The sequence below is a fragment of the Bos javanicus genome, chromosome 6, assembly GCF_032452875.1.
Source record: "Bos javanicus breed banteng chromosome 6, ARS-OSU_banteng_1.0, whole genome shotgun sequence".
Taxonomy (NCBI): Eukaryota; Metazoa; Chordata; class Mammalia; order Artiodactyla; family Bovidae; genus Bos; species Bos javanicus.
This window is the reverse complement of record NC_083873.1, coordinates 84,176,222-84,201,974: the sequence shown is the minus strand read 5'-3', so window position 1 is coordinate 84,201,974 and position 25,753 is coordinate 84,176,222. Positions and strand designations below refer to the sequence as shown.

The window sequence follows — 25,753 nt, the reverse complement described above, 5'->3', positions numbered from 1 at the left end:
TTTTTTGCCTTAAAAGGCATCTGACTTGCTTCTCCCTTTCAAGTTTCATACAAGTGCATCTAGCTGGCAGAATCTATTTTGCATCCAGAATTTTAAATGCAAGGCATTCTTGGAAATGCTTTTTAAGCTTTCCAGTCTCTGCATAATAGAAAGGGACCTTAGAAAGGACGATGAGTAAGGCACCGCACCAATTATAACCTCATTCCTTTTAACTGTCAAACAATATTGCATTATATAGGTACACCGTAGTTTAACCACTGCTCTATCAATGAATAGTTTGTTTCTATCTTTTCTGTTGAGAACACTGTAATAAATCACCTTATGTACTCCTGTTTCAGTATATGTGCCAGGATACATATCTAGATGTACACCTAGAAGGGAAACTGCTTAGTTATAGGGAATGTGTGTGTGTGTGTGTGTGTTAATTGCTCAGTCATGTCCGACTCTAGCCATAGGGAATACAGTGTTAAAATTAAATAGGTGATGTCAAGCTACTCTCTAAAGTTGGTGACTCAATTCTAATTCCTATCATCAATATATGAGAGTTCATTTTGAAATAGAATTCTTAATTTTTAACTTTAGTAGCATTATTGAATTGTTCTAATATGCTTCTATAATTATTCATGGATGGTATTAAGCATATTTTATGTTAATGTACATCTCTATTTCTTTCGTGAATGCTCTGTTAAAATCTTATCTACATTCCATATTACATTTAAAAAATATTTTATTTATTTTTAGGAGGTCTGCCTATTTTTGGATATTAATCATTTTATCTAAGCATATATGTTATTTGATGAACATCTACTGGATACTAAGAACTTTGATAAACATTATGAAAAACAAATATAAGCTATAGTTCTTGTCTTCAGGTTTAAGTAACTCATATTTTCATTGGTATGATAGAACCCTCCACAGAACAGATTCAAATAGAAATCAATATGATAATTTCTATTAAATTGAAAATGAATATTGATGATAGTATATATTATGGGCCATAAAAAAAAGATTAAAGAGAAGGGTTTAGATTAAAGATTAACAATTCCAGGGAAGGGTTTATGAAGGTCATAGTAGTTAAGTTGGACCATGAAGCATGGATAAACATTAGATAGTAGAAATGGCAGTCCTGGGTGTGTTAATCTTAGAGGTAGGAAAGCACTTGCCATTCAAGAAATGTGTGTGTGTTGGTCGCTCAGTCATGTCCAACTCTCTGCAATTCCGTGGATTGTAACCCAACAGGCTCCTCTGTCCATGTCCATGGAATTCTCTAGGCAAGAACACTAGAGTGGGTTGTCATGCCCTTCTCCAGGAGATCTTCCTGACCCAGGGATCAAAACCAGGTTTCCCTGCATTGCAGGCAGATTCTTTACCATTTGAGCTACCCAGGAAGCCATTCAAGGAATAGAACTGTGAGAAATAGCTCAAGGAAAGTCAAGTTTTAGGTAAAGTCATTGTGAAGATAATAAATGTCCTGTACACTGTGTCAAGCACTTGGCCTACATGGCCAATTGATAACAATTGGTTGATAACAATTACCTTACATGTACAATCTTGTTAGATTCCATTCTTACTTAAGAGAAAAGGGATGCTCAGAAAGATTTATGCCAAACAACTAGTTACTAGTGGTCCTGGCCTTGGGACAGAGGTCATGCCCTTCCTGTTAGAGCATGCTGTAATGGAACAGTATTGTAAAAAGAAATGGCATTCTAAGGACCTTGAATATTAACCAGTGAGGTTTCTATTTTATCCTGAAAGCAAGTGAGAGTTTTGATGATTTTTAAATGAAGAAATGTTATGAATATGTTTTAGGAAGATGAGTCATACCTATTAATATTATCATTCAGGTCCGTGTTCAAAAGTTTCCTCCTCAGAGAGGCCTTTCCTGACCACCATAAAGATAGCCTCCCACCATTTTCTACCCAATTATTCTGCTTTATTTTCTTTACAGCATTCATAAATATCTCATATTAAGTATTTACTATTTTCTTGATTCACTTAGTAAAATAATGCTTGACTAGATTAGTTAACTCCACTTCCCATGAAGAATTATCAAAATAGAACTGATAAATCTTATACCAAAACCCACTTCCATCAGTAAATCCATTCCTTCAAAAATGTGCAGAGAGTCCAGGGAGAATTTTTAGATTAAGTGTGTTTCAAATGAGTAATGCTGTGGCAAAATTATTTTTTTTAATTGAAGTATAATGGCTTTACAGTTTTGTGTTAGTTTCTGCTATAACATGAAGTAAATCAGCTATATATATATATACATATATCTCCTCTCTCTTGAGCCTCCCTCCCATCCCATCCCACTCTTCTAGGTCATCACAGAGCTCCCTGTGTTATATAGAAACTTCCTACTTAGCTATCTGTTTTACACATGGTAGTGTATATACTGTAACAGAATTATTGTATCAAAAAAAAAAAAAACACCCCACAATGTACATTTAAGTCCCTTGTCAGAGACTGCTCTAGTAGGTACAGTTGGTTTCACTGAGGAGGAGCCACAGTATCAGGAAAGGGGTGGATGGAATCTGAGTCAGAACACTGATTCACCAATTTGTGGTGATATTTCTTGGGTGGACCTGTCAGATGACCAACGCACATTATGTCTATGTCTTGGTATCCAACTCAAAGAGAATTTTCTTTTCTTTCTTTAAATCACAGATCCAAGTTGTCATCAACACTTGTTAAACAAGTTTACTTTTAATTGCTTTCTGCTATTGCACCCAGCCCTTAAGATCCCAAGTATCACTGTGGTTAGTACATTTACCTGAGAACCACTGATCAGGACAAAAGAAGTACAGAAGTTTCCTTTATCATTACTAACATCAACAGCCATTGTATCAGTACATTATGTACAGGTAAGTGGAGACTTGCTTGACTAAAATTCTGACATAAAAAGAATTAACACTTTCCCCACTATGACTCCCACCCAAGGGGTGCAGTAAAACAATTGAGTTTGAGGGGGAGTCATAATTTTTCCACAGCAGTTTGGATTTCCTGCCTGGGAGCAACCCTCTTATTTACATGTTGTACCTGGGATCTATAGGGGTTTTTTTTTAGCAATTTGGGGAGTGCTTCAAAAAGCTAACATGCCTCTTAACATTCTGTGAATGAAAAACAATATTAATGTGTAACTGCTTTTTAATTAAAACTTTTTAAAATTTTATATTGGAGTATTTAGTTGATTAATAATGTGTTAGTTTCAGGTGTACAGCAAGGTGACTCAGTTATACAAATATATGTATCTCTTCTTTTTCAAATTCTTTTCCCATTTAGGTTATTACAAAGTATTGAGCAGAGTTCGTTGTGCTACACAGCAGGTCTCTTGTTGGTTATCTATTTTATATTTTTATTTATTAAAAAATGCTTGGAGTATGATTGCTTTACAATGTTGTGCTATTTACTACAGTACAGCAAAGCAAATCAGCTATACATGTACATATAGCCCCTCTTTTTTGGATTTCCTTGCCATTTAGGTCAATGTGTGACTATTTTAAAGTGGAGAGAAGGAAGCAGAGATAAGTTTCTTCCCTCATAAAGCTAATGTTAAATTGTTATTGGTGGTAATGATTATGAATCCTTCATTTTTGTTTAATATCTGTGCTTTCTGAAGTGCTTTCATGGATATAACCTTGAATCTCACAGTACCATTGCTTCATAAGGGTTCTCTATAGAATAATATATAAAATTATGTATTTTTATCTGTAAAATGTTCATAAACTAGAATAGTGTAACTATGTATAGATATGTGTTACCTCAAGTATCTAATTAGATTATTACTTCATCATGTGAACAATCATTATTCATGCCAACCTTTTAAAAACATGCATGGAGTTTTCATTACAGTGTATACAATATACCAAAATTAACTGATCCTAATTTATAATATTTATAACATTATAAATTAGGATAACTGAAGTACAAACTCATACTTTACACAAATATTTGTCTAAAAAATGTGCATCCTAACATAATACTCTTAATTAACTGTGCTCCAATATGAAATAAAAATAAATTCATGTAAAAATATAATTAGAAAGAGCATGCTCAGTCAGGGGAGTGCTGGAGAGGATTTAGCATATGCAAGCTATTATACATAGAATGGATAAACAACAAGGTCCTACTGTGCGGCACAGGACACTATATTCAATATCTTCTGATAAACCTATTGGAAGAATATGAAAAGAATGTATATATATGTGTAACTGAATCACTTTCCTGTATAGTAGAAATTGACACAACATTATAAATCAACTATACTTCAATGAAATAAATTTTTCATTTTTAAAAAAGAAAGAGCATGCTCACTGCGATAGAGCAAACTAAGAATATTTTTATTGAACTAAAGTAAATACTGTTATGTGATTTCTTTTTTATTAAAAATATTATGATATTTGTAACCCTGATATTTTCTTATTAGTCTCATCTTTGGTCTATCAGTAAGGAAAGAGCGTTCACACACACTTAAAAGCGGAGAAGAAACAAAAAGATTGTTTTGTTCTGTTTCATTTTGCCTGTAAGCTAGTCATCACTTTTATGCTGGGCGGGTAATATTATTTTTATTTATAGAGCACCTCCTCCTTCTCCGTCATTCTGACACTTGTGTGAAGTCCTAAACTGAAAGAGTCCAAAGGATTAAGCCATTGTTTCTAAGCACAGCTATTTAGCCAGGAAAGGTTCAGGCCCTAGTTCAGTGAGTAACTTCTCAGGGTGAGGCAATAATCTGATTGCCTGGGGCATCTTGGGGGAATCTTAAAGCATGGTTGCCTCTGAAGGTGCATTTGATGAGACCTTAGGTAGTCTGTGGCTGCACAAGAGTTCTGAGTGATGAAAGACCAAGAGGAAGAGAGGAAACACTACAAATGAAAGTAAAGACTTCAAAACCGTATTTTTCAGTTTCAAATTCTTTTGTAGGGCTAGTCCAATGAAATAGGAAAACTCTTAAAGCTATGTTTTAGATCCTTGCCACAGAAGCTTTGCGAATTCATGGCAGGGAGATGGGCACTGCTCTGATCCAATATGGCACTTCATATTTGTGGGTGTTCTTTTTATATAATAAGGACATAGTAAATAACATAGGATCATAATCATAGGATAAAAATTATAAATTCTCTTCTCCTCCTGCCCCCCCCTACCTGGCAAGGTCTTCACTTACTTTTTCCACTACCCATTGATCAGGGGAGGGAACTAGAGTCTAAGTAAAGGTAACTTGGCACCAAGCATCATAACTCCTGAAAAATAATTTCATAGCACAGATCCAGAGAGGTTCAGTCATAAGCTGTAAGATAAGCTCATAGGCTTCACCTCCTTTTTCCCCTTTCTTCCTTCTTTCCTTCCTCTCTCCTTCCATCCTTTCTTCTTTCCTTCCTTCCTGTCTTCAAATGTCTTTTGCTACTAATGTGTTTAGAGTGTGGATATTCTAGGTGTGAGCAAGAGAAAATAAATAAAGATTTGGAATGGCTGACTTTTCTAATATGTCTTTCTTATTCATATTCTTTACTTGCAGACCAGTGACATTTTCTCGGACATCTTTGCCACTGTGGGTGATTTTCCTCATTGTGTTTGGAGTGGTGGCAATCCTAGGAACCACTATTGGTCTCCTAGTTCATTTTCTGGCAGTAGGTTGGTAAAGAAAACATTTCTATTTCTTTAAGTTTGTTGCAATCTTCATTTCTATTTCTACAAGACAAAGAAACAATTGCAAACAACAAATAATCTCCTTTTAGAAAGGCCATTAATGAATGACCCAAGATCCCAGAAATAAGCATTGTCAACATTTGTCAGTGTATTACAGACATCTTTTTGAATATACACAGGTAACATAATGTATGCTTTATAAAGACATGAGTGCATAGATAATTGGTAAAAAGTGAAAGTCGCTCAGTTGTGTGCGACTCTTTGCCACCCCATGGACAACACAGTCCATGTAATTCTCCAGGCCAGAATACTAGTGGGTAGCCCTTCCCTTCTCCAGGGGATCTTCCCAACCCAGGTCTCTGACATTGCAGGTGGATTTTTTACCAGCTGAGCCACCAGGATTCTTTACCAGCATAATGTATGCTATATAAAGACGTGAGTACATGGAAAATTGGTGGACAGTCAGAAAAATAATCTACCAAGATGGTATCAAGGGTATTATTTTATATTGATAATTAAAATATTATACTCATTGTATGTGACGAAGAGAGAAGGAAATGGCAACCCACTCCAGTACCCTTGCCTGGAAAATCCCATGGACAGAGGAGCGTGGTAGGCTACAGTCCGTGTGATGAAAAGAAATCAAAGAATATTGAATTTTGACTATTTTTTTCTTGATAACAAAGATATTAACAATAAAAAGTCTTCTCTTCATACATTTTAAAAAAGACTTTGGAAAATAAGAGAGAAGTTGGAGTCACTTTTAAAAATCATGTGTTTTAACTTTAGACATTATGTTATTCATATCCTGCTATGAAAGTTTAAAAATAAGTACACAGACTTCTCATTTGTCTGTCACACTTCCCAGTAGTTTGTTACCAATATTATTATTTTTCACTGTCAACATTTATAGCACTTTATTTTGGTTTACAATTATAATTACTACAGTTTTGGAGTTTTGAATGAATATATTTTCATATTCAAATATTCATATGCTCACCATTACTCCTTTATCCATGACTTTGCTATGCTTGGATTTTTTTTCTCCTCCTAAGCTTCATATCGGAGAAGGCGATGGCACCCCACTCCAGTACTCTTGCCTGGCAAATCCCACGGACGGAGGAGCCTGGTAGGCTGCAGTCCATGGGGTTGCTAAGAGTTGGACACGACTGAGCGACTTCACCTTCTCTTTTCACTTTCATGCAGTGGAGAAGGAAATGGCAACCCACTCCAGTACTCTTGCCTGGAGAATCCCAGGGACGGGGGAGCCTGGTGGGCTGCCCTCTATGGGGTCGCACAGAGTCGAACACGACTGAAGCGACTTAGCAGCAGCAGCAGCAAGCTTTATATACTTTAGTTTTAAGAGTCAAACTGTTACAGCTTTTTATAAAAAAGCAAGCCCTCCTCCGCTACCCTTATTTCCCATTTCTCAGAGCAACCGTTTTCAACTGTTTGGTTCTTAACATTGCTGCTGCTGCTAAACCACTGCAGTCATGTCCGACACTGTGCGACCCCAGAGACAGTAGCCCACCAGGCTCCCCGTCCCTGGGATTCTCCAGGCAAGAACACTGGAGTGGGTTGCCATTTCCTTCTCCAATGCATGAAAGTGAAAAGTGAAAGTGAAGTCGCTCAGTCGTGTCCAACCCTCAGGGACCCCATGGACTGCAGCATTCCAGGCTCCTCTGTCCATGGGATTTTCCAGGCAAGAGGACGGGAGTGGGGTGCCACTGCCTTCTCCGCTTAATATTGCTATACCTGGGCTTTTCAACTATCGATATGTATTTACTTTCTACTATTCATGTCATACTTCTTCACTCCCTGGCTACATGGTTGTTGATTTGGAATTTCCCTTTAGCGACTTTCTAAGAGTTATTTTCAACTGTCGACTGTGTCTAACCCCCTAATACCTGGATTTCCTTTTTATTATTTTATTCACTTAACTGTGGGCTTCTCTGATAGCTCAGATGGTAAAGAATCCGCCTGCAGTGCAGGAGACCTCGGTTCAATTCCTGGGTCAGGAAGATCCTCTGGAGAAGGGATAGGCTATCTGCTGACGTATTCTTGGGCTTCCTTTCTGGCTCAGCTGGTAAAGAATCCACTTGCAATGCAGGAGACCTCGCTTCGATCTCTGGGTTGGGAAGATCCCCTGGTGAAGGAAAAGGCTACCCATTCTAGAATTCTGGCCTAGAGAATTCCATGGACTATATAGTCCTCAGGGTCTCAAAGAGTCGGAAAGCAAATTTCACTTTCACTTAGTTGTGGAATGTATGTTCCAGAAACTTTCAGGGAAGTTTACATTTTGACATGTCTGAAAATATCACAATCTACTTTTGACCTTAATTATCAGTATAGAATTCTAGGTTGAAAAATGTTTTCCTTTTGAATTTTGAAGTTAGAGCTCTATAATCTTCATGTTTTATAGTTTCTGCCAAGAATTCTGATGACATTTTGATTTCAAACTTTTGAATGAAAACTCTTCTCCTACTCTCCCATCTTCTGAAACCTTATTGGATTTTTTTTTCTTTGTCCCCAGTATTTTGAAATTTTATGGTAATTTGATATAATCTAGATCTTATTTTTATTCATTGTGCTGGCATTTAATGGATCCTTTCAATCTAGAAAGTGAAGTGAAGTGGGATTCTTGGGATTCCCTGGTGGCTCAGATGGTAAAAGCGTCTGCCTGCAATGCGGGAGACCCGGGTTCGTTCCCCAGGTTGGGGAGATCCCCTGGAGAAGGAAATGGCAACCCACTCCAGTACTCTTGTCTAGAAAATTCCATGGATGAGGAGCCTGGTGGGCTACAGTCCATGGGGTCACAAAGAGTTGGACACGACTGAGTGACTTCACTTTCTTTTCTTTCTTTCAATCTAGAAACTCATGTGCTTCAGTTCCTGAAATTTTTCTTAGATTTTTTTCTTCGATAATTTTCTACCCTTTTACCCTCTTTCTGGGGCTCCTGTAATTTGGATATTAGGCTTCCTAAATGTAGTCTCTAATTTTTTTATCTGTTTCTTTCTATTTTTCCATCCCTTCATATTTTTAAAAATGACTTTCTTGGTCATTTTCTCAAGTTTATCTTCCAAACTTCTACTGAATTCTTTGTTTCTGCAGTTATATGTATAACTGCTTTTTAATTATCTGGTTATTCCTTTATATAACATCTTGGTTTTATTTCTTACAAAATTTTCTCCAAATATAATAATCTGTCTTAGTTTTTAGTCTCTTTCCTCAAATGTTTTCTCTGTTTATTTTGGCAATATTTCATATTAGATACTTGTCTCAAATATATGTTAATCTTTCAGCTCAGTGTCTGCTAATATTTAGGATTGGAGGTTAAAGAGCTGACTGAAACTCACTATGAAAGAGATATCTGTTGACAATGGTTTTAACTATAGACTGTGCTATTTAGGTGGTTTTGTTGAGAGAATTCAAGTTACCAATATGTTTAGATATTTTTTCTTGAACTGGTCAGAATTCCTCGGTGTAGAGAAACTTCATTTGTTTTACATGAGCATATTCTGGGCTAGGGGAAAAATGAAGCGGGGCAGGGGAAGAATTCAGCATATACATTTTTAGAATGTGCACATGCTTTAAACAGTGTCTCAGTTTTCACTGCTGCTGCTGCTGCTGCTGCTGCTACTGCTGCTAAGTCACTTCAGTCATGTCTGACTCTGTGCGACCCCAGAGACGGCAGCCCACCAGGCTCCCCTGTCCCTGGGATTCTCCAGGCAAGAACACTGGAGTGGGTTGCCATTTCCTTTTCCGATGCATGAAAGTGAAAGTGAAAGTGAAGTGGCTCAGTCATGTCCAACCCTCAGCGACCCCATGGACTGCAGCCTTCCAGGCTCCTCCGTCCATGGGATTTTCCAGGCAAGAGTACTGGAGTGGGGTGCCATTGCCTTCTCCTAATCCAGAAAATTTAGCAGTTGGGGGAGACACTGGGATCTAGTTTCGTCAATCATTTAGAGCTCTTTAAATTAAGCCTTCCCTTTTCTTTTGGTCTTTTTCTGAGCTTAGAGAAAGGAGAATGTTGTAGTCCCACAGACTTAAGTAGAAATGTTCTCTTAAACTCTATTGCACCTAGAGCACTCAGTACAAAAAATACAAACAAAAAACCAAAACCCAATCCTTCAAAACCATGTGTGTGTAAATTGCAGGGTGTCTATACAGAAATAAGTTGTAAGTAATCAAGTCATGGAAAGGTTGTAAAATAAATCTTTCTGCACCTTATCTTTCTCAATTCATATTTGCATTTGGACTACTTTAGAGATGAGAATGTTAATCATAAGGTGCAAATATGTGCTTTAGATTTTTCATCTCTAAGGGGTTATTTTCATCTCATCAGGTACCAACAGAGTACAAAGGCTATATTCACAGTGATCTTAGCATACTGAACAACCTCAGTGGTATATTAGGCTTCTTGCATAGAATTAAAGTAAGAATAGAATACTCAGGAAATTATTTCCTTGGACTTCCCAGGTGGTCCGGTGGTTAAGAATCTGCCTACTAATACAGGCGGCACAGGTTCGAACCCTAGTCTGGGAGATTCCACATGCCGTGGGGCAGCTAAACCCATGGGCCACAACTACTGAGCCTGTGCTCTAGAGTCCACACACTACAAGGCAAGCCACTGCAATAAGAAGCCCTTGGACAGAGGAACCTGGTGGACTATGGTCCATAGTGTCTCAAAGAGTCTGACACGACTGAAGCAACTTAGCTCGCATACAAGCACAACAACTAGCGAGTAGCCCCCACTCGCCACAGCTAGAGAAAGTCCACCGGAAGCAATGAAGACCCAGAGCAGCCAAATATAGATAAACAAAATTTGAAAAAGAATTGATTTCCTTGTTCTAGGGGATAGTTTCTCAGCCTTAAATATCTTAGATATTAAATGTTCCAGTTTATCCACCGGCTCTGGGAAGGAGCTGCTTGCAATTGTAATAAAATCAGTTTGGATCTGGCCAACTTATTGATTTACACTGAAGAATAGTCATGACTGACTATTATAATAAGTAGAGATATTTCAGTTCAGTCAGTTCAGTTGCTCAGTTGTGTCTGACTCTTTGCGACCCCATGGACTCATGTCCATCGAGTCAGTGATGCCATCCAGCCATCTCATCCTCTGTTGTCCCCTTCTCCTCCTGCCCCCAATCCCTCCCAGCACCAGGGTCTTTTCCTATGAGTCAACTCTTCGCATGAGGTGACCAAAGTACTGGAGTTTCAGCTTTAGCATCATTCCTTCCAAAGAAATCCCAGGGCTCATCTCCTTCAGAATGGACTGGTTGGATCTCCTTGCAGTCCAAGGGACTCTCAACAGTCTTCTCCAACACCACAGTTCGAAAGCATCAATTCTTCGGCACTCAGCCTTCTTCACATTCCAACTCTCACATCCATACATGACCACTGGAAAAACCACAGTCTTGACTAGACGGACCTTTGTTGGCAAAGTAATGTCTCTGCTTTTGAATATGCTATCTAGGTTGGACATAACTTTCCTTCCAAGGAGTAAGCGTCTTTTAATTTCATGGCTGCAGTCACCATCTGCAGTGATTTTGGAGCCCAAAAAGATAAAGTCTGACACTGTTTCCACTGTTTCCCCATCTATTTCCCATGAAGTGATGGGACAGGATGCCATGATCTTCGTTTTCTGAGCTTTAAGCCAAATTTTTCACTCTCCACTTGCACTTTCATCGAGAGGCTTTTTATTTCCTCTTCACTTTCTGCCATAAGGGTGGTGTCATCTGCATATCTGAGGTTATTGATATTTCTCCCGGCAATCTTCATTCCAGCTTGTGCTTCTTCCAGTCCAGTGTTTCTCATGATGTACTCTGCATATAAGTTAAATAAGCTGGATGACAATATACAGCCTTGATGTACTCCTTTTCCTATTTGGAACCAGTCTGTTGTTCCATGTCCAGTTCTAACTGTTGCTTCCTGACATGCATACAGATTTCTCAAGAGGCAGGTCAGGTGGTCTGGTATTCCCATCTCTTGAAGAATTTTCCACAGTTTATTGTGATCCACACAGTCAAAGGCTTTGGCATAGTCAACAAAGCAGAAATAGATGCTTTTCTGGAACTCTCTTGCTTTTTCCATGATCCAGCAGATGTTGGCAATTTGATATCTGGTTCCTCTGCCTTTTCTAAAACCAGCTTGAACATCAGGAAGTTCACAGTTCACGTATTGCAGAGATATTTAGAAATCTAAATAAAGAACTAAAGGATGCATTGTGAACAATGAATTATGAAAAATAAAATTGAACATCTTCAAGGTCTATTTTTTGCTACCTATAGTAAAACCTAGTACATTACCACTGCAAAGCCCTATCTCTATGATAAATGATCCATGACCACAAACCAGCTAACAATAATTAACAATGTTCACTCGCAAATGATTATTTATAACTACACATTTTCAGCATTTTAAGAAGTTTTCAACTTCTTTTTCCCTCACTTTTCTCACTGTAAAATATTTCCACCATATTTATAATGACAATGTATCAGTTCAGTTCAGTTCATTTCAGTCACTCAGTCATGTCCGACTCTTTGCAATACCATGGCCTGCAGCATGGCAGGCCTCCCTGTCTATCATCAACTCCCAGAGTTTACTCAAGCTCATGTCCATTGAGTCGGTGATGCCATCCAACCATCTCATCCTCTGTCATCCCCTTCTCATCTTGCCTTCAATCTTTCCCAGCATCAGGGTCTTCTCTAATGAGTCTGTTCTTTCCATCAGGTGGCCAAAGTATTGGAGTTTCAGCTTCAACATCAGTCCTTCAAATGAAAATTTAGGACTGATTTCCTTTAGGATGGACTGGTTGGATCTCCTTGCAGTCCAAGGGACTCTAAAGAGTCTTCTCCAACACCACAGTTGAAAAGCATCAATTCTTTGGTGCTCAGCTTTCTTTATAGTCCAACTCTCATATCCATCCATGACTACTGGAGAAACCATACCTTTGACTAGATGGACCTTTGTTGGCAAAATAAGGTTTTTAATATGGTGTCTAGGTTGGTCATAACTTTCCTTCCAAGGAGTAAGTGTCTTTTAATTTCATGGCTGCAGTCACCATCTGCAGTGATTTTGGAGCCCCCCAAAATAAAGTCTGACACTGTTTCCATTGTTTCCCCATCTATTTGCAACGAAGTGATGGGACCAGATGCCATGATCTTGGTTTTCTGAATGTTGAGCTTTAAGCCAACTTTCTCACTGTCCTCTTTCACTTTCACCAAGAGGCTCTTTAGTTCTTCTTCACTTTTTGCCATAAGGGTGGTGTCATCTGCATATCTGAGGTTACTGATATTTCTTCAGCAATCTTGATTCCAGCTTGTACTTCATCTAGCCCAGTATCTCTCATGCTGTACTCTACATATAATTTAAATAAGCAGGGTGACAATATATAGCCTTGATGTACTCCTTTTCCTATTGGAACCAGTCTGTTGCTCCATGTCCAGTTCTAACTGTTGCTTCCTGACCTGCATATAGATTTTTCAAAAGGCAGGTCAAGTCGTCTGGTAGTCCCATCTCTTTCAGAATTTTCCACAGTTTATTGTGATCCACACAGTCAAAGGCTTTGGCATAGTTAATAAAGCAGAAATAGATGTTTTTCTGGAACTCTCTTGCTTTTTTGATGATCCTGCAGATGTTGGCAATTTGAAGTTGGCAGATCCTGTGCCTTTTATAAATCCAGCTTGAACATCTGAAAGTTCACGATTCACATACTGTTGAAGCCTGGCTTGGAGAATTTTGAGCATTACTTTACTAGTATGTGAGATGAGTGCAATTGTGTAGTAGTTTGAACATTCTTTGGCATTGCCTTTCTTTGGGATTGAAATGAAAAGTGACTTTTTCCAGTCCTGTGCCCACTGCTGAGTTTTCCACATTTGCTGGTAGATCGAGGGCAGCATTTTCACAGCATCATCTTTCAGGATTTGAAATAGCTCAACGGGAATTCCATCACCTCCACTAGCTTTGTTCGTAGTGATGCTTCCTATGGCCCACTTGACTTCACATTCCAAGGTGTCTGGCTGTAGGTGAGTGATCACACCATCGTGATTATCTGGGTCATGAAGATCTTTTTTGTCTTGTTATTCTGTGTGTTCTTTCCACCTCTTCTTAATACCTTCTGCTTCTGTTAGGTCCCTACCATTTCTCTCCTTTATTGAGCCCATCTTTGCATGAAATATTCCCTTGGTATCTCTAATTTTCTTGAAGAGATCTCTAGTCTTTCCCATTCTATTGTTTTCCTGTTTCATATTTTATTTTAATTACGGTGTCTGCCTTTCTATATTCATACAGAACTTGTAGTTTAACAGTTAAATTTATCATTTAATTATGTCCTTATTCGTATCTCATGTATACTTTTTTCCATTTTGAGCCTGTCTCTCCCACAAGATAATCTTCAAAGGCAATGATCATACTACAAAATAATGCTAACGTTTTTTTAGTGTTTACTATATGCTAAGCACTACTATCCATTATCTAGCATATTCCTAGATGCTTCTATCTATCACATATTAGGAGTAAGATGCATTATATATCAAACAGCATAATATCTATAAAAATTTAGGAAGGAAATGTAATGGATTAGATGTGGGCTTCAGGGTCAGACAGGTCAAGAGGTCAGGTATTGATATTTGGCTCTTTTTAGTAGCTAAATGATGCTAGGTAAATTACTGAATATCTCTGAGACCACATTTCTCTTGAAAAATGGGTATTCTTCACATGGTTTTTATAAAGTATCTTCACATACTACTACTACTAAATCACTTCAGTCGTGTCTGACTCTGCGACCCCATAGACAGCATCCCACGAGGCTCCCCCATCCCTGGGATTCTCCAGACAAGAACACTGGAGTGGGTGGCCATTTCCTTCTCCAATGCATGAAAGTGAAAAGTGAAAGTGAAGTCACTCAGTCGTGTCCGACTCTTCGAGACCCCATGGACTGCAGCCTACCAGGCTCCTCCGTCCATGGGATTTTCCAGGCAAGAGTACTGGAGTGGGGTGCTAATGCTAATAATTTTTAAAATATTTACTTTTTATTTTATTTATTTGGCTGTAGCAGGTCTTAGTTGTAGCACATGGGGATCTTTGATCTTTGTTGCAGCATGCAACATCTTTAGTTGCAGCATGTGGGATCTAGTTCCCTTATCAGGGATCAAACCCAGAGCCTCTGAATTGGGAACACAGAGTCTTAGCCTCTGGACTACCAGGGAAGTCCCAAAAATTTTTATTTATACTCCAAAAATTGATTATTCTAGACAGATATCATTTATAGCATGTCCTAGCTTCCCTCATAGCTCAGATGGTAACAAATCCACCTGCAATGTAGGAGATTCCGGTTCAATTCCTGGGTCAGGAAGATCCGCTGGAGAAGGGATAGGCTACCCACTCCAGTGTTCTTGGGCTTCCCTTGTGGCTCAGCTGGTAAAGAATCTGCCTGCAATGTGGGAGATCTGGGTTTGATCCCTGGGTTGGGAAAATTCCCCTGGAGAAGGTTACGGGCTACCCACTCTGGAGAATTCTGGAGAATTCCATGGACTATACATACAGTCCATGGGGTAGCAAAGGGTCAGACTCGGCTGAGTGACTTTCACTTTCATCTGTCTCAATCAAGATGTAACTCTTCTTTCTGACCTTTGTCTGAAATGGATCTGCTCCATTATTGGTCTTATAAATACTTTCCACAAAGCCCAGTTTATCTAATCAGCTGCCCCAGAAAGGTTCACAAGGCTTGTAAATATCTAATATGAACATATTATTTACTATTAATAGCTGGTATTACCATGTAATTTATATTTGGATTTGAAATCCATTTCACTTAAATAATCTTTGGATCATTTCCTTATCTCACAGAAAACAAGACCTACTATTACCAAGGTAGCTTTAAAGTGCTGAATATCCCATATAATAGAAATTATGAAAAGGAGACATCACCAGAAAATAACTATCTTAGCAAAATTCTTGAGACGAAGGTAAAGTAATATTTTCTTATATTTAGTTCATTGTTAATTCTCTGAAACATAAACTTATTACTGGAATTTAATGTTTGACTCTATGTTCTCTTTAACAGATGTCTGACGCATTTCAGAGTTCTAGCATTTACAGACAATACATCAATTCTCAAGTCATCACACTGGTGTAAGTAACTAATAACTGTAAGAAAAGCTATCAACCTATCACATATATCATTATATTTCAAATACCACTATAAAAAGAGTCTGTTGACATATTACAATCATTAGCCAGTAAGTTACTAATGAATGACATCATCCTAAGCCAAATATCAGGCTAATTGTTTAGTGTACAACTAACGCACAGTTTGAGCTATTTAGTTAAGTTCATTTTTAGCGACACTGAGAATACATTATTTCTTAAATCACATATGAATCATTTCTCTAGTATTTAAAGTTTTTATGTTCAGCAAATACTAACTGGTCTCTTAGACCAATGTTTGATGGCATAACATTTTTATTTAGCTGTAACATAAATACATATGTTTTTTCATGTTTTTCTATTCTTGCAAGTTAGCTAAACACCTTGGAGAACTGCCCTAGAGTTCTTTTACAGTAGAAAAAAGCATTTCTACACCAGACTTTGATTCCAAGGAAATCCTTTTAGTGGCCAGAACAAGAAGCAAAATAGCTGTGCTGTGTTTTCTGCAAGAGTTTGCAGAAATATGGACTACTTAATGGAGCTCTGTGTGCTATACTTCGTCACTGTTGTGTCTGATTCTTTGCAACCCCATGGACTGTAGCCTACCAGGTTCCTCTGTCCATGGGGATTCTCCAGGCAAGAACACTGGAGTGGGTTGCAATGGCCTCCTCCAGGGAATCTTCCCAACCCAGGGATCAAACCCAGGTCTCCCGCATTGCATGTGGATTCTTTACTGTCTGAGCCACGGGAAGCCCAAGAATACTGGAGTGGGTAACCTATACCTTTTCCAGGGGATCTTCCCGATCCAGGAATTGAACTGGGATTCCTATATTGCCAGCAGATTCTTTACCAGCTGAGCTACCAGGGAAGTCCAATGGAGCTCTAGAATACGAGTTAAACAACCTGATCCAGCTTTGCTACTTAGTAACCCTAGAGTCTTGAGTGAATCGCTACATCACTCTGACTCTGCTTTCCTGTCTGTAAATAGTGATAATAACACATACACTGCATTCCTCATAAAACTATACTTAAGATCAAAGAAGATAATGTGTATGGAAATATTTGCAAGTAAACACTTTTCCAATGAAAGCTATTATTGCTTTTACCTTAGTCAAGGCCATCAGACTATGTCTGCCCTTCTTCTGCTGCTCCTGAAACTCAAGGGGACTCCGAGAATTGCAAAATGGTTCAAAAGCTCAATTAGAATTAATTTTGGGAGTTGATTTTAGTATTGGAAACAGTGGGAGGCTAACACTAAAGGATATCTTTCAAACAGGACTGCAACCACCTCAAGGCTTCTGCTTGGTTTTCCCACACACATAACTTCAGGTATCTATTGGAAGTGTGAGCCCATGGAAAGTGATGGAGAGGCTATAGGTCTGAGGTTTTCATTTTGGCACAGCTTGATGATGGCTCAAACAGTAAAGAATTTGCCTGCAATGTGGGAGACCTGGGTTCAATCCCTGGGTCTGAAAGAGCCCCTAGAAAAGGGAATAGCAACCCACTCCAGTATTCTTGCCTGGGAAATTCCATGGACAGAGGAGCCTGGTGCGCTACAGTCAATGGGGTCACAGAGAGACACGACTGAGCATCTAATACTTTTGACTTTCAACTGGTACTATAATCAAACTTGTATTAGCTAAGTGCTACCTAGGAATGACTATTTATTTACGTAACAAAAGATAATCATTCATTAGAAAGATCTAAAGCATAATAATACCACTTCAGACACTAACCTCGGAGATGCTCAACAATTCTTACAAGTCCATTAGCCCGCCTCTTGCACTGCCCCCACCCACATTCCAATACCAACCAAATCTGTCCTGAACATGACAGTCAGGTTAATCTTCCACAAGCACAGTTTTATTCAACAACTTCTCTTTACCACTACCCCTTGGCTAGTATTCAAATCCTCTTCCATCTGAACTCAGTCTCCTAGACACTGTTGTCACTGGCCAACTGGGCACGGAGACAGAGTGCATAGTGTAATGAGCCTGGGTTAGACAGTCAATTGTACTGTATCTGGATCTTAGTTTAATTACTGTGTGATCTTTAGCACATTGAATGTTTGCATGCTTATTCATGTCTGACTCTTTGAGACCCCATGGACTGTAGCCCATCAGGCTCCCCTCTTCATGGAATTCTCCAGGCAAGAATACTGGAATGGGTTGCCATTCCCTTCTCCAGGGGATATTCCCAACCCAGAGATTGAACCCAGGAAACCAGCATTAGCAGGAAGATTCTTTGCCACTGCACCACCAGGGAAGCCTCTGAGCACATTGGGTAGACTTTCAAAGTCTCAAGTTTTCCTTGTCTGCAAAAGGAAGGTAATGACACCTAAGGTGCAGGGTTGTTGTAGAGACTAAGTGTGATAATAAACGTCATAATGTAGTACCTGGAACACCGCAGATACCCAGTAAATGCTAATTAATATTATTGCTACTCAGTTATTCTGCAGTACTATTCCTCCTTTGCTCTGCCTGATAGCAATTTTTGCTTGATGATGAAATAGTGATAAAAATATTTTAAGGTCTAGTGTGTATGTTACCTCTTCGATAAAAATTTCTCTGATACTTTAAGTAAACCATGACTTGTCTTATTTGCAGATAAGATAAACATCTTATTGCTTTGCCTCACTAATTTATTATAGTCATTTGTATAGATGTCATCTCTCTTAGAAATCTGGAAACTTCTTGAGAGTAGGAACTCTGTTATAGTCACCCTTGTATCACCCCATAACACCTAGTCACTTTTCATAGCAGCTCAATAAATGACTGATGAATGTAGGAATAAATGATCCCGGTTCTTATATGATACTTTTACTCTGTGCCTCAAGCCTTTCCTACATTTTTAGATGTGTAGAACCACTTGTCTTCTAAACTGAATAGCTGTATGCACACGAGCAAAGGTAGGCAGCTGGATGATCCTGTGATTAATTTAAAGAGAAGGTACTACAAACACCTACAAAAGAACCGAAGTGAAGATATAAGAGGTCAAGGAATAAAGACAAAATGTTCATTTTTAGCAACATATGAAACTTTTACTGTGTTTTTAGTCCTGCTGACAACAGTGTGACAGCACATATATGGCTGGTATTCAAGGCGCCCAAATCAATGAAAGAAAACACAAGAAGAGGGATTGAAAGCATCTTACGTCAAATGCTGAGGAACCACTCAGGATCCTTGACCACAGATCCTGATTCGCTTACACTTGAGGGTAAGCTTATGTACTAGATGGAAGTAGTGTTACTCTCACCTTTTTATCCTGGACATGTATCACAAGCACCAAGCACAAAGCTGATTCCCATTTTCTTAATGAATAAGTCACAGTTTTATATCAGAGCAACAATTTGTATTCTTCATTATTAAAACACACTTAGATCATAATAATGCCACACCTTAAAATTAGTTCTCTGAGGGAAAAGCTGCTCTTTATTCTAAAGTAAATAGTAAAACTTTGAACAATCCTTACAGTAGTGATGTATTCTTGTATTCTTTTCATGATCTCCTATAACTTTCAGAAATAGGATTCGATCAGCCATTATAAGACAAGTCAATTTTTAAAAGTTATTTTTGTTTACTGACAGGAATCAGGTTCACCTGGAGGTCTTCCTGTTCTTCAAAGGAAGTATACTAGCAATTTTCCACTTTGGATGATATAGAATACAATTCCAATTATTTTTTTTTTCCGTTTTAATTTTTTATTTTATTTTTTTTAATTTATTTTAAATTTTTAAAAGAAAATCCAACCTGAACCCTCCTCCCTCCTCCCTCCCCATACCATCCGCATAATATATGGAATTTAGAAAGATGGTAATGATAACCCTGTATACGAGACAGCAAAAGAGACACTGATGTATAGAACAGGCTTATGGACTCTGTGGGAGAGGGAGAGGGTGGTAAGATTTGGGAGAATGGCATTGAAACATGTGAAATGTCATGTATGAGACGAGATGCCAGTCCAGGTTCAATGCACGATGCTGGTACAATTCCAATTAAATGAAGTCTCTCATGTGGAACTATGAAGATAGTATTTCCATATTGCGCATTCATATATAGTAAAAGAACAATTCAAATAAGCCAATATTTTCTCCCTTCTGTTGACACTTTATCCTGAGATTCAAAATTATTTCTCTCTGGACCTACCATCACCAGCCCCAGGGTCAGTGATTAATGCTAGTAATTAAATTTACAATGAGCCTTTTCTTCTATTTCAGAAATCAGTAAGGCCAAAGCTGAAAAGATAATCAACAACCGTAAGTTCAGATACTTTTTAATTAAATGTATGTGATGATGTAAAACATATTGATCAAGATTTGTTATTCTCAATCAGACACAGTTCTAATTGCTTTACATGTAACTCATTCAATCCTCACAACAATCCTAGATAAGTATTATTATTATTTCTTTTGGAAGGACTGATGCTGAAAAGTTGAAGCTCTAGTATTTTGTCATCTGATGTGAAGAGTAAACTCATAGGAAAAGATCCTGATATCAGGAAAAATTAAAGGCAAAAGGAGAAGGGAATGGTCAAGGATAAGATGGTTAGATAGCATCACTGACTCAATGGACATGAATCTAAGCAAACTCTGGGAGACAGTGAAGGACAGGGGAGCCTGGCCAACTGTAGTCCATGGGGTCACAAATAGTCAGATACAATTTAGCAACTGAACTACAAAAATTATTATTCCACTTTAGAGATGGGGAACTGAAGCATACAGAAGTGAAGCAATTTCCTCCAATTCATACAGCTTGTAAATGATGGGGCCAGAATTCAGACCAGGGAGTCTGGTTGCAGAGTCCATGTACTTAATGGTGTCTTTATCCACCTTGCACAGTTTCCATATCCTCCAAGTGTTGAAGAGTCTTGGAGATAGTATGATGGGTAGGAAGGTGATCCAGGGGTTGCTAGTAATTCCTGTGTAGATTACATTCTGTTCCTTTCAGTGAGAGACACTGTCAGATAGAACAACACAAGAATAACTGAGCTGAATCTCAGTTTTGTAATCAAACAGGATCTTTCTATTCTCAACAGTATAACACTGACTCTTTCTGACAGGCTGTGGGAGACGACCAAGGATGTCAGCTACATATGATAGAATCAGGGGTGGATCCACTGCTCAGGAAGGAGAGTGGCCCTGGCAAGCAAGTCTCAAAAAGAATGGCCAGCACTACTGTGGAGCATCTTTGATCAGTGACAGATACCTGTTGACTGCAGCTCACTGCTTTAAAAAGTAAGTTCATCATATTGCCTGGGGCTAGGGCTTCCCTGGTGGCTCAGTTAGACTGCCTGCAATGCAGGAGACCTGGGTTCGATCCCTGGGTCAGGAAGATCCCCTGGAGAAGGGAACAGCTACCCACTCCAGTACTTTTGCCTGGAGAATTCCATGGACAGAGGAAACTGGTGGGCTACAGTCCATGGGGTTGCAAAGAATCGGACACAACTGAGCGACTAACACTTTCTTTCAGGGAGGCTAAAGTTCCAGTTTACACCTGTTATCCCAGTGTAATCATCAATAGGATTCCTTCTCGTTCTCAAGTGTTCTTGTTTGAAACACAAATCATATGATAAGCCAATCTAAGGCTTTCCTACCTTATTAGTAAGATTGGAAAAAGTCATTCATTCTTGACATTTTATTTCTCACATGTTTCTTATCTCTCATCACTTCATACTCAAGATATCCCAAATGACTTGCAATTGTTACCACACAAAATCCTGTTTCATACCTCCTTCCCACTCTGCACCTGCCTATCTCCTTCTCACTCTGCACCTGCCTATCTCCTTCTCTCCTTGTCTTTTAGGCAAGTATGACTCAGCTCTATAGTCTCATCAAAATGCTACTTTTCCTAAGAAATCTTCCAGTCCCAAGAGCATGCAGATTTAAGTCCTCCTATTTTGTGGTCACACAACCATTTAGGGAATTATAACTTTTTGTGTTCATGCCCATCTTTCATTAGATTTAAATTTCTTGAAGGCATCAACTATTTAATTTCTACATCTTAATCATCTTACATAGTATAGGTATAAGGACTCAAAGAAGATTTTTCAAGTGAATTTTAAAAAATCAGATTGTACCACTGCTAATGGATTGCAAAGCAAGAAATTGTCATTAATGTCATGAAAAGACTATAACTGATGCAGCATGTACCTCTATTTCTCTGAAATAAATGCAAAATATATGATTTTTATTTCTTTCAGTTCACAAGATCCAAGGAACTATACTGTCACCTTTGGCACCAGAGTAAATCTCCCCTATATGCAACACTATGTTCAGCAAATTTTTATTCATGAAAACTACATCAGGGGTGAACTTCATGATGACATTGCAGTTATATTGCTTACTGAAAAAGTTTTATTTAAGAACGATGTCCATTCAGTTTGTCTTCCTGAAGCCACACAGATTTTTCCACCAGGTGAAGGAGTTGTTGTCACAGGATGGGGAGCACTTTCATATGATGGTAAGTTAAGTTTTGAGTAGGAACTTAATATTCAAGGTACAAAAGAAACAAGAAAAAAAAAATGATCCAGGGATAGAACGAAAGGATCATTTAGCCCTGGAGGCCCAGTACTTCGAGGAAATTGTTCGAGGAAGGTGCATATGAAGTTATGACTTTGCAAATCCTTGATTTGGAACATTCCAAGGAGGCCAGTTTGGTAGAGGAAACCCCTTGACCTGGAGAACCTAACTAAAAAGGTGCTGCTGCAAAGATGTAAGAAGGGAAATAAGGTCAAAGGAAGACAGCATTAGAAAGATGTTTCAAATTATTCTTTAAAAATATATTCTTTGGTTAGAGTGAGGGAAAGGAGCTTTTTCATTCTTAGAATGTGAAAGTGAAGTCTCTCAGTTGTGCCTGACTCTTCAAAACCCCTTGGACTGTAGCCTATCAGGCTCCTCCGTCCATGGGATTTTCCAGGCAAGAGTACTAGAGTGGGTTGCCATTCCCTTCTCCAGGGGATCTCCCCAACCTAGGGATTGAACCTGGGTCTCCTGCCTCACTGGCAGACACTTTACCATCTGAGCCACCGTGGAAGCCCAATTCTTTACAAATTTCTTTTTCTTTGGTTTGAGTGATGGAAAGGGGCTTTTTCAGTCTTAGAATAAGCAGAGTCAAATATAAGTCTTATACAGAGAGGACAAAGCTAGTTTTCCATCCTGCTATGCTACAGAGCAGCTCTTTTGCTGATAGTGTTCGTGTCCATTAGGTGAATATCCAGTATTACTTCAGAAAGCACCTGTGAAGATTATTGATACAAACACTTGTAATGCTTGGGAAGCATATAATGGGATGATACAAGACACAATGCTATGTGCTGGCTACTTAGAAGGAAATATTGATGCATGCCAGGTAAGTCTGGATATTATTCACACTGACCATATAGTATATAAGCAACTACTATTTTATGTAAATTATCACTATGAAAGTAATTCTGTGCTTCAGTTAATTTACTCTTTACAGTCCAGTCAAACTCCCTCTCAGCTCTGGGACTAAAGTAATTCTCCCCTATATGCCACATGTGTTTATAAGTGTTTAATAAATACATGTTGGACTTACTCTGAGTTAAGCACTGACTGAAGTCCTTTACAAATATGAATCCATTTAATCCTCATCACAACTTTGTGATGTAGATGCTATCATTACTATCATTTTATAGATGAGGAAATTGAGGCAGAGGAAGGTAATTTGCAAAAGGGCACAAAGCTAGCATGCAGGAGATCAGGTATATAAATCAAAATAGCCTAGCATCACAGTCCATACTCTAAGCAATATTTCACTAAATTCTCAGTCTCAGAAATGTTTAAATTACTTCTAGACTATTTCTTTTACTTTGTAGCCTCATGGGCTACAGTTTTGTTACATTTTTCAGATATGAAGCCTGCTACTCCAAGTATATCCATAATATATGTCTCCCAAAGTGTTCTGATGGAATGCTTATCAGTTCATGCTTCAAGACTCAAGTTTACCCCAAAGAGCCCCAGTGAATATATAGGCTAGTCCATCACAGTTGAGGTTAGACTTACATCATACACCTTCCGACAGTCTCTATGAAGCGTGAACCACAAATTCATCTGGGCTTACTACTTTATGTAAGTAAAGTATCGAGGTAAATTCTCATAATGACAAATATTTTTTATTTAGGGTGACTCTGGAGGACCACTAGTTCATCCCAACTCTCGAAATATTTGGTACCTTGTTGGAATAGTGAGCTGGGGAACAGAATGTGGTACAGTCAATAAACCAGGAGTCTATACACGAGTGACTGCCTACCGCAACTGGATTGCCTCAAAGACTGGTATCTAAGAGGAAAGCATCTTATAGACCCTGTTTTAGGTCATTTTGGCCTCTTACTCCTAAGCCTTATTTAACATGTATTTTAAATTGGTGTGTATAATAATTATGTTGAAAAAACTGTGGTTTTGAGGGAATATTTATGATCTTTGAGAAGACTCGACTAGACAAAAAATCTCATGTTTAGTTGAGAAAAGCCTAACTAAAGAAAATGTTCCTATCAAAATGTACCATTTCTATTTGTTTTCTATTTCTCGCGCCCACAACATGGTTATCTCTCTACACCGTAACACTCTTGGTTTTAGTCATTCAGACTTTCTGGAATTGAGAAAATATGTCCTTGTCCACTGCAGGTTAGCAAGCAGCACTCTAGGAGACTAGAACCAATACCTTCTGAGAGTTGGTTGGAACACACTGGATATGCCTTCCTTTCTATCTTTTGTGGAAGGGATGTAGCTATGAATTAAATCTGGTCTGAATTTAGGCATGGCTTAGAGAGTCTCCTATTTGTCATGGGATCTTGATCAACTCTTGAAATCATTGTTTAAGAATTTCACCATAAGCAACATTAGGCAAAAAAACACCTTTTTGACTCACAGAAACCAGGTACACTAATTTTGCTTTGTTCATACAGGCTTCTGTGGAGATTCTTCATTTGTAACATGTATAAAAAGAGTAGCTATGAACCATGAAAGTATATTTTAATTAAAACAAATTAAAAAACAAACTCTCTTTGTTCAATATGACAATTTTTTTTTCTTCTTTTTTGGTTTGTTTTCTAGAGTCTTACTGTTGACCGTCTCTCTCTTTTTTTTTTCCCTGTTATTCTTGCCACTTGGTTCATAACTTGGGAGAGGGCTCCAGGGTGGTAAAAAAGCTACCTTGTTCATTCTATTAATTTCTGAGAGCTTAATATTGAAACTCCAACTAAAAAATTCTTAATTTATCTACTTAAACATTTGTAATATATAGTGAAACTACATGTAATTTTGTTCTGTGTTTTCCAAGTTTCTAGTAAATTTGTTATCATATTTTACTAATTTAAAAAATAAAAAAGAAAGATAAAAAGCAGAAAAGAAATCTACCTCAAGGCTGGAGAGAGAAGCTTGGGCAAGTGGGTGGGGGAGTAAGGGGTAGGGAGGTGGGGGTGGGGTGGGGAAACAGTGGGTGGGATCCTCAAAGGGCCCTGTAAGCTGGAGGCTCCTGGACACACTTGAGGATGATGCTGGCCCAGCCGCATCAGAATTGAGGCCCCAGACAGCCTGTGGAGTTTGGTCAGGTTATCATGCACAATCTGAATGAATTTCAGCTTGGAGTCTAGGAAGTGGCTCTCTAGGAAGCCACAGAGGTGACAGGCAGAACCCAGGCATGCCTCCTCTCCCAGGCCAAGGCGATTTGCATAGTGGGCAGGCTGCCTCCCCACACATCAGGATTTCCTGGGGATCAGTAGCCATGCAGGTCTTGCATCTTCAAGAGGTGCTGGGTGCCTGTGCACTGCTGGATCAACTCATGGAAAAAGCCATCTGGGGGTCATTGTCTAGTGGGAATGCAGGCCCAGAAGGAGGGAGGTGAGCCAGACCCACAGGAGCAGGTTGACCAGGCACTGATGGTGGCCTCTGTTTGGGAGGAATATGTCTACCTGATCTGGGGGCTCATGGTTCATGGGCAGC

At 38.7% G+C, this 25,753-nt stretch overlaps 2 protein-coding genes across 3 annotated transcripts in view; both read left to right on the top strand.

The window, feature by feature from the left end:
- The first annotated feature begins 2,659 nt into the window (after positions 1-2,659).
- On the top strand, positions 2,660-24,810 carry LOC133249611 (transmembrane protease serine 11B-like protein). 2 transcript variants are annotated; one of them, XM_061420332.1, is made up of 10 exons: positions 2,660-2,864; positions 5,513-5,628; positions 15,496-15,614; positions 15,713-15,780; positions 18,851-19,011; positions 20,012-20,050; positions 20,854-21,028; positions 21,994-22,253; positions 22,999-23,141; positions 23,934-24,810. In XM_061420332.1, exons 1-10 carry the CDS (start codon positions 2,857-2,859, stop codon positions 24,093-24,095), a joined length of 1,251 nt encoding a protein of 416 aa, XP_061276316.1. In that variant the 5' UTR covers positions 2,660-2,856; the 3' UTR covers positions 24,096-24,810. The 2 variants fall into 2 exon arrangements, with proteins under 2 accessions (XP_061276316.1, XP_061276317.1); XM_061420333.1 differs by lacking the exon at positions 5,513-5,628 and having other exon boundaries at positions 2,662-2,864.
- A 725-nt stretch (positions 24,811-25,535) lies between these two features.
- The window catches only part of LOC133249164 (transmembrane protease serine 11F-like), a 138,663-nt gene continuing 138,445 nt past the window's right edge, over positions 25,536-25,753 (top strand). Inside the window, exon 1 of the mRNA XM_061419232.1 lies at positions 25,536-25,651. Within this exon, the coding sequence (XP_061275216.1) occupies positions 25,536-25,651 (116 nt within the window). The remainder of the gene's footprint in view (positions 25,652-25,753) is intronic.

Excerpts from the sequence above, each read along its gene's own strand:
- LOC133249611 (XM_061420332.1), top strand. Across the intron at positions 15,615-15,712 it reads GCAAAATTCTTGAGACGAAG|ATGTCTGACGCATTTCAGAG; the intron begins GTAAAGTAATAT and ends TCTCTTTAACAG. Across the intron at positions 22,254-22,998 it reads GGGAGCACTTTCATATGATG|GTGAATATCCAGTATTACTT; the intron begins GTAAGTTAAGTT and ends CGTGTCCATTAG.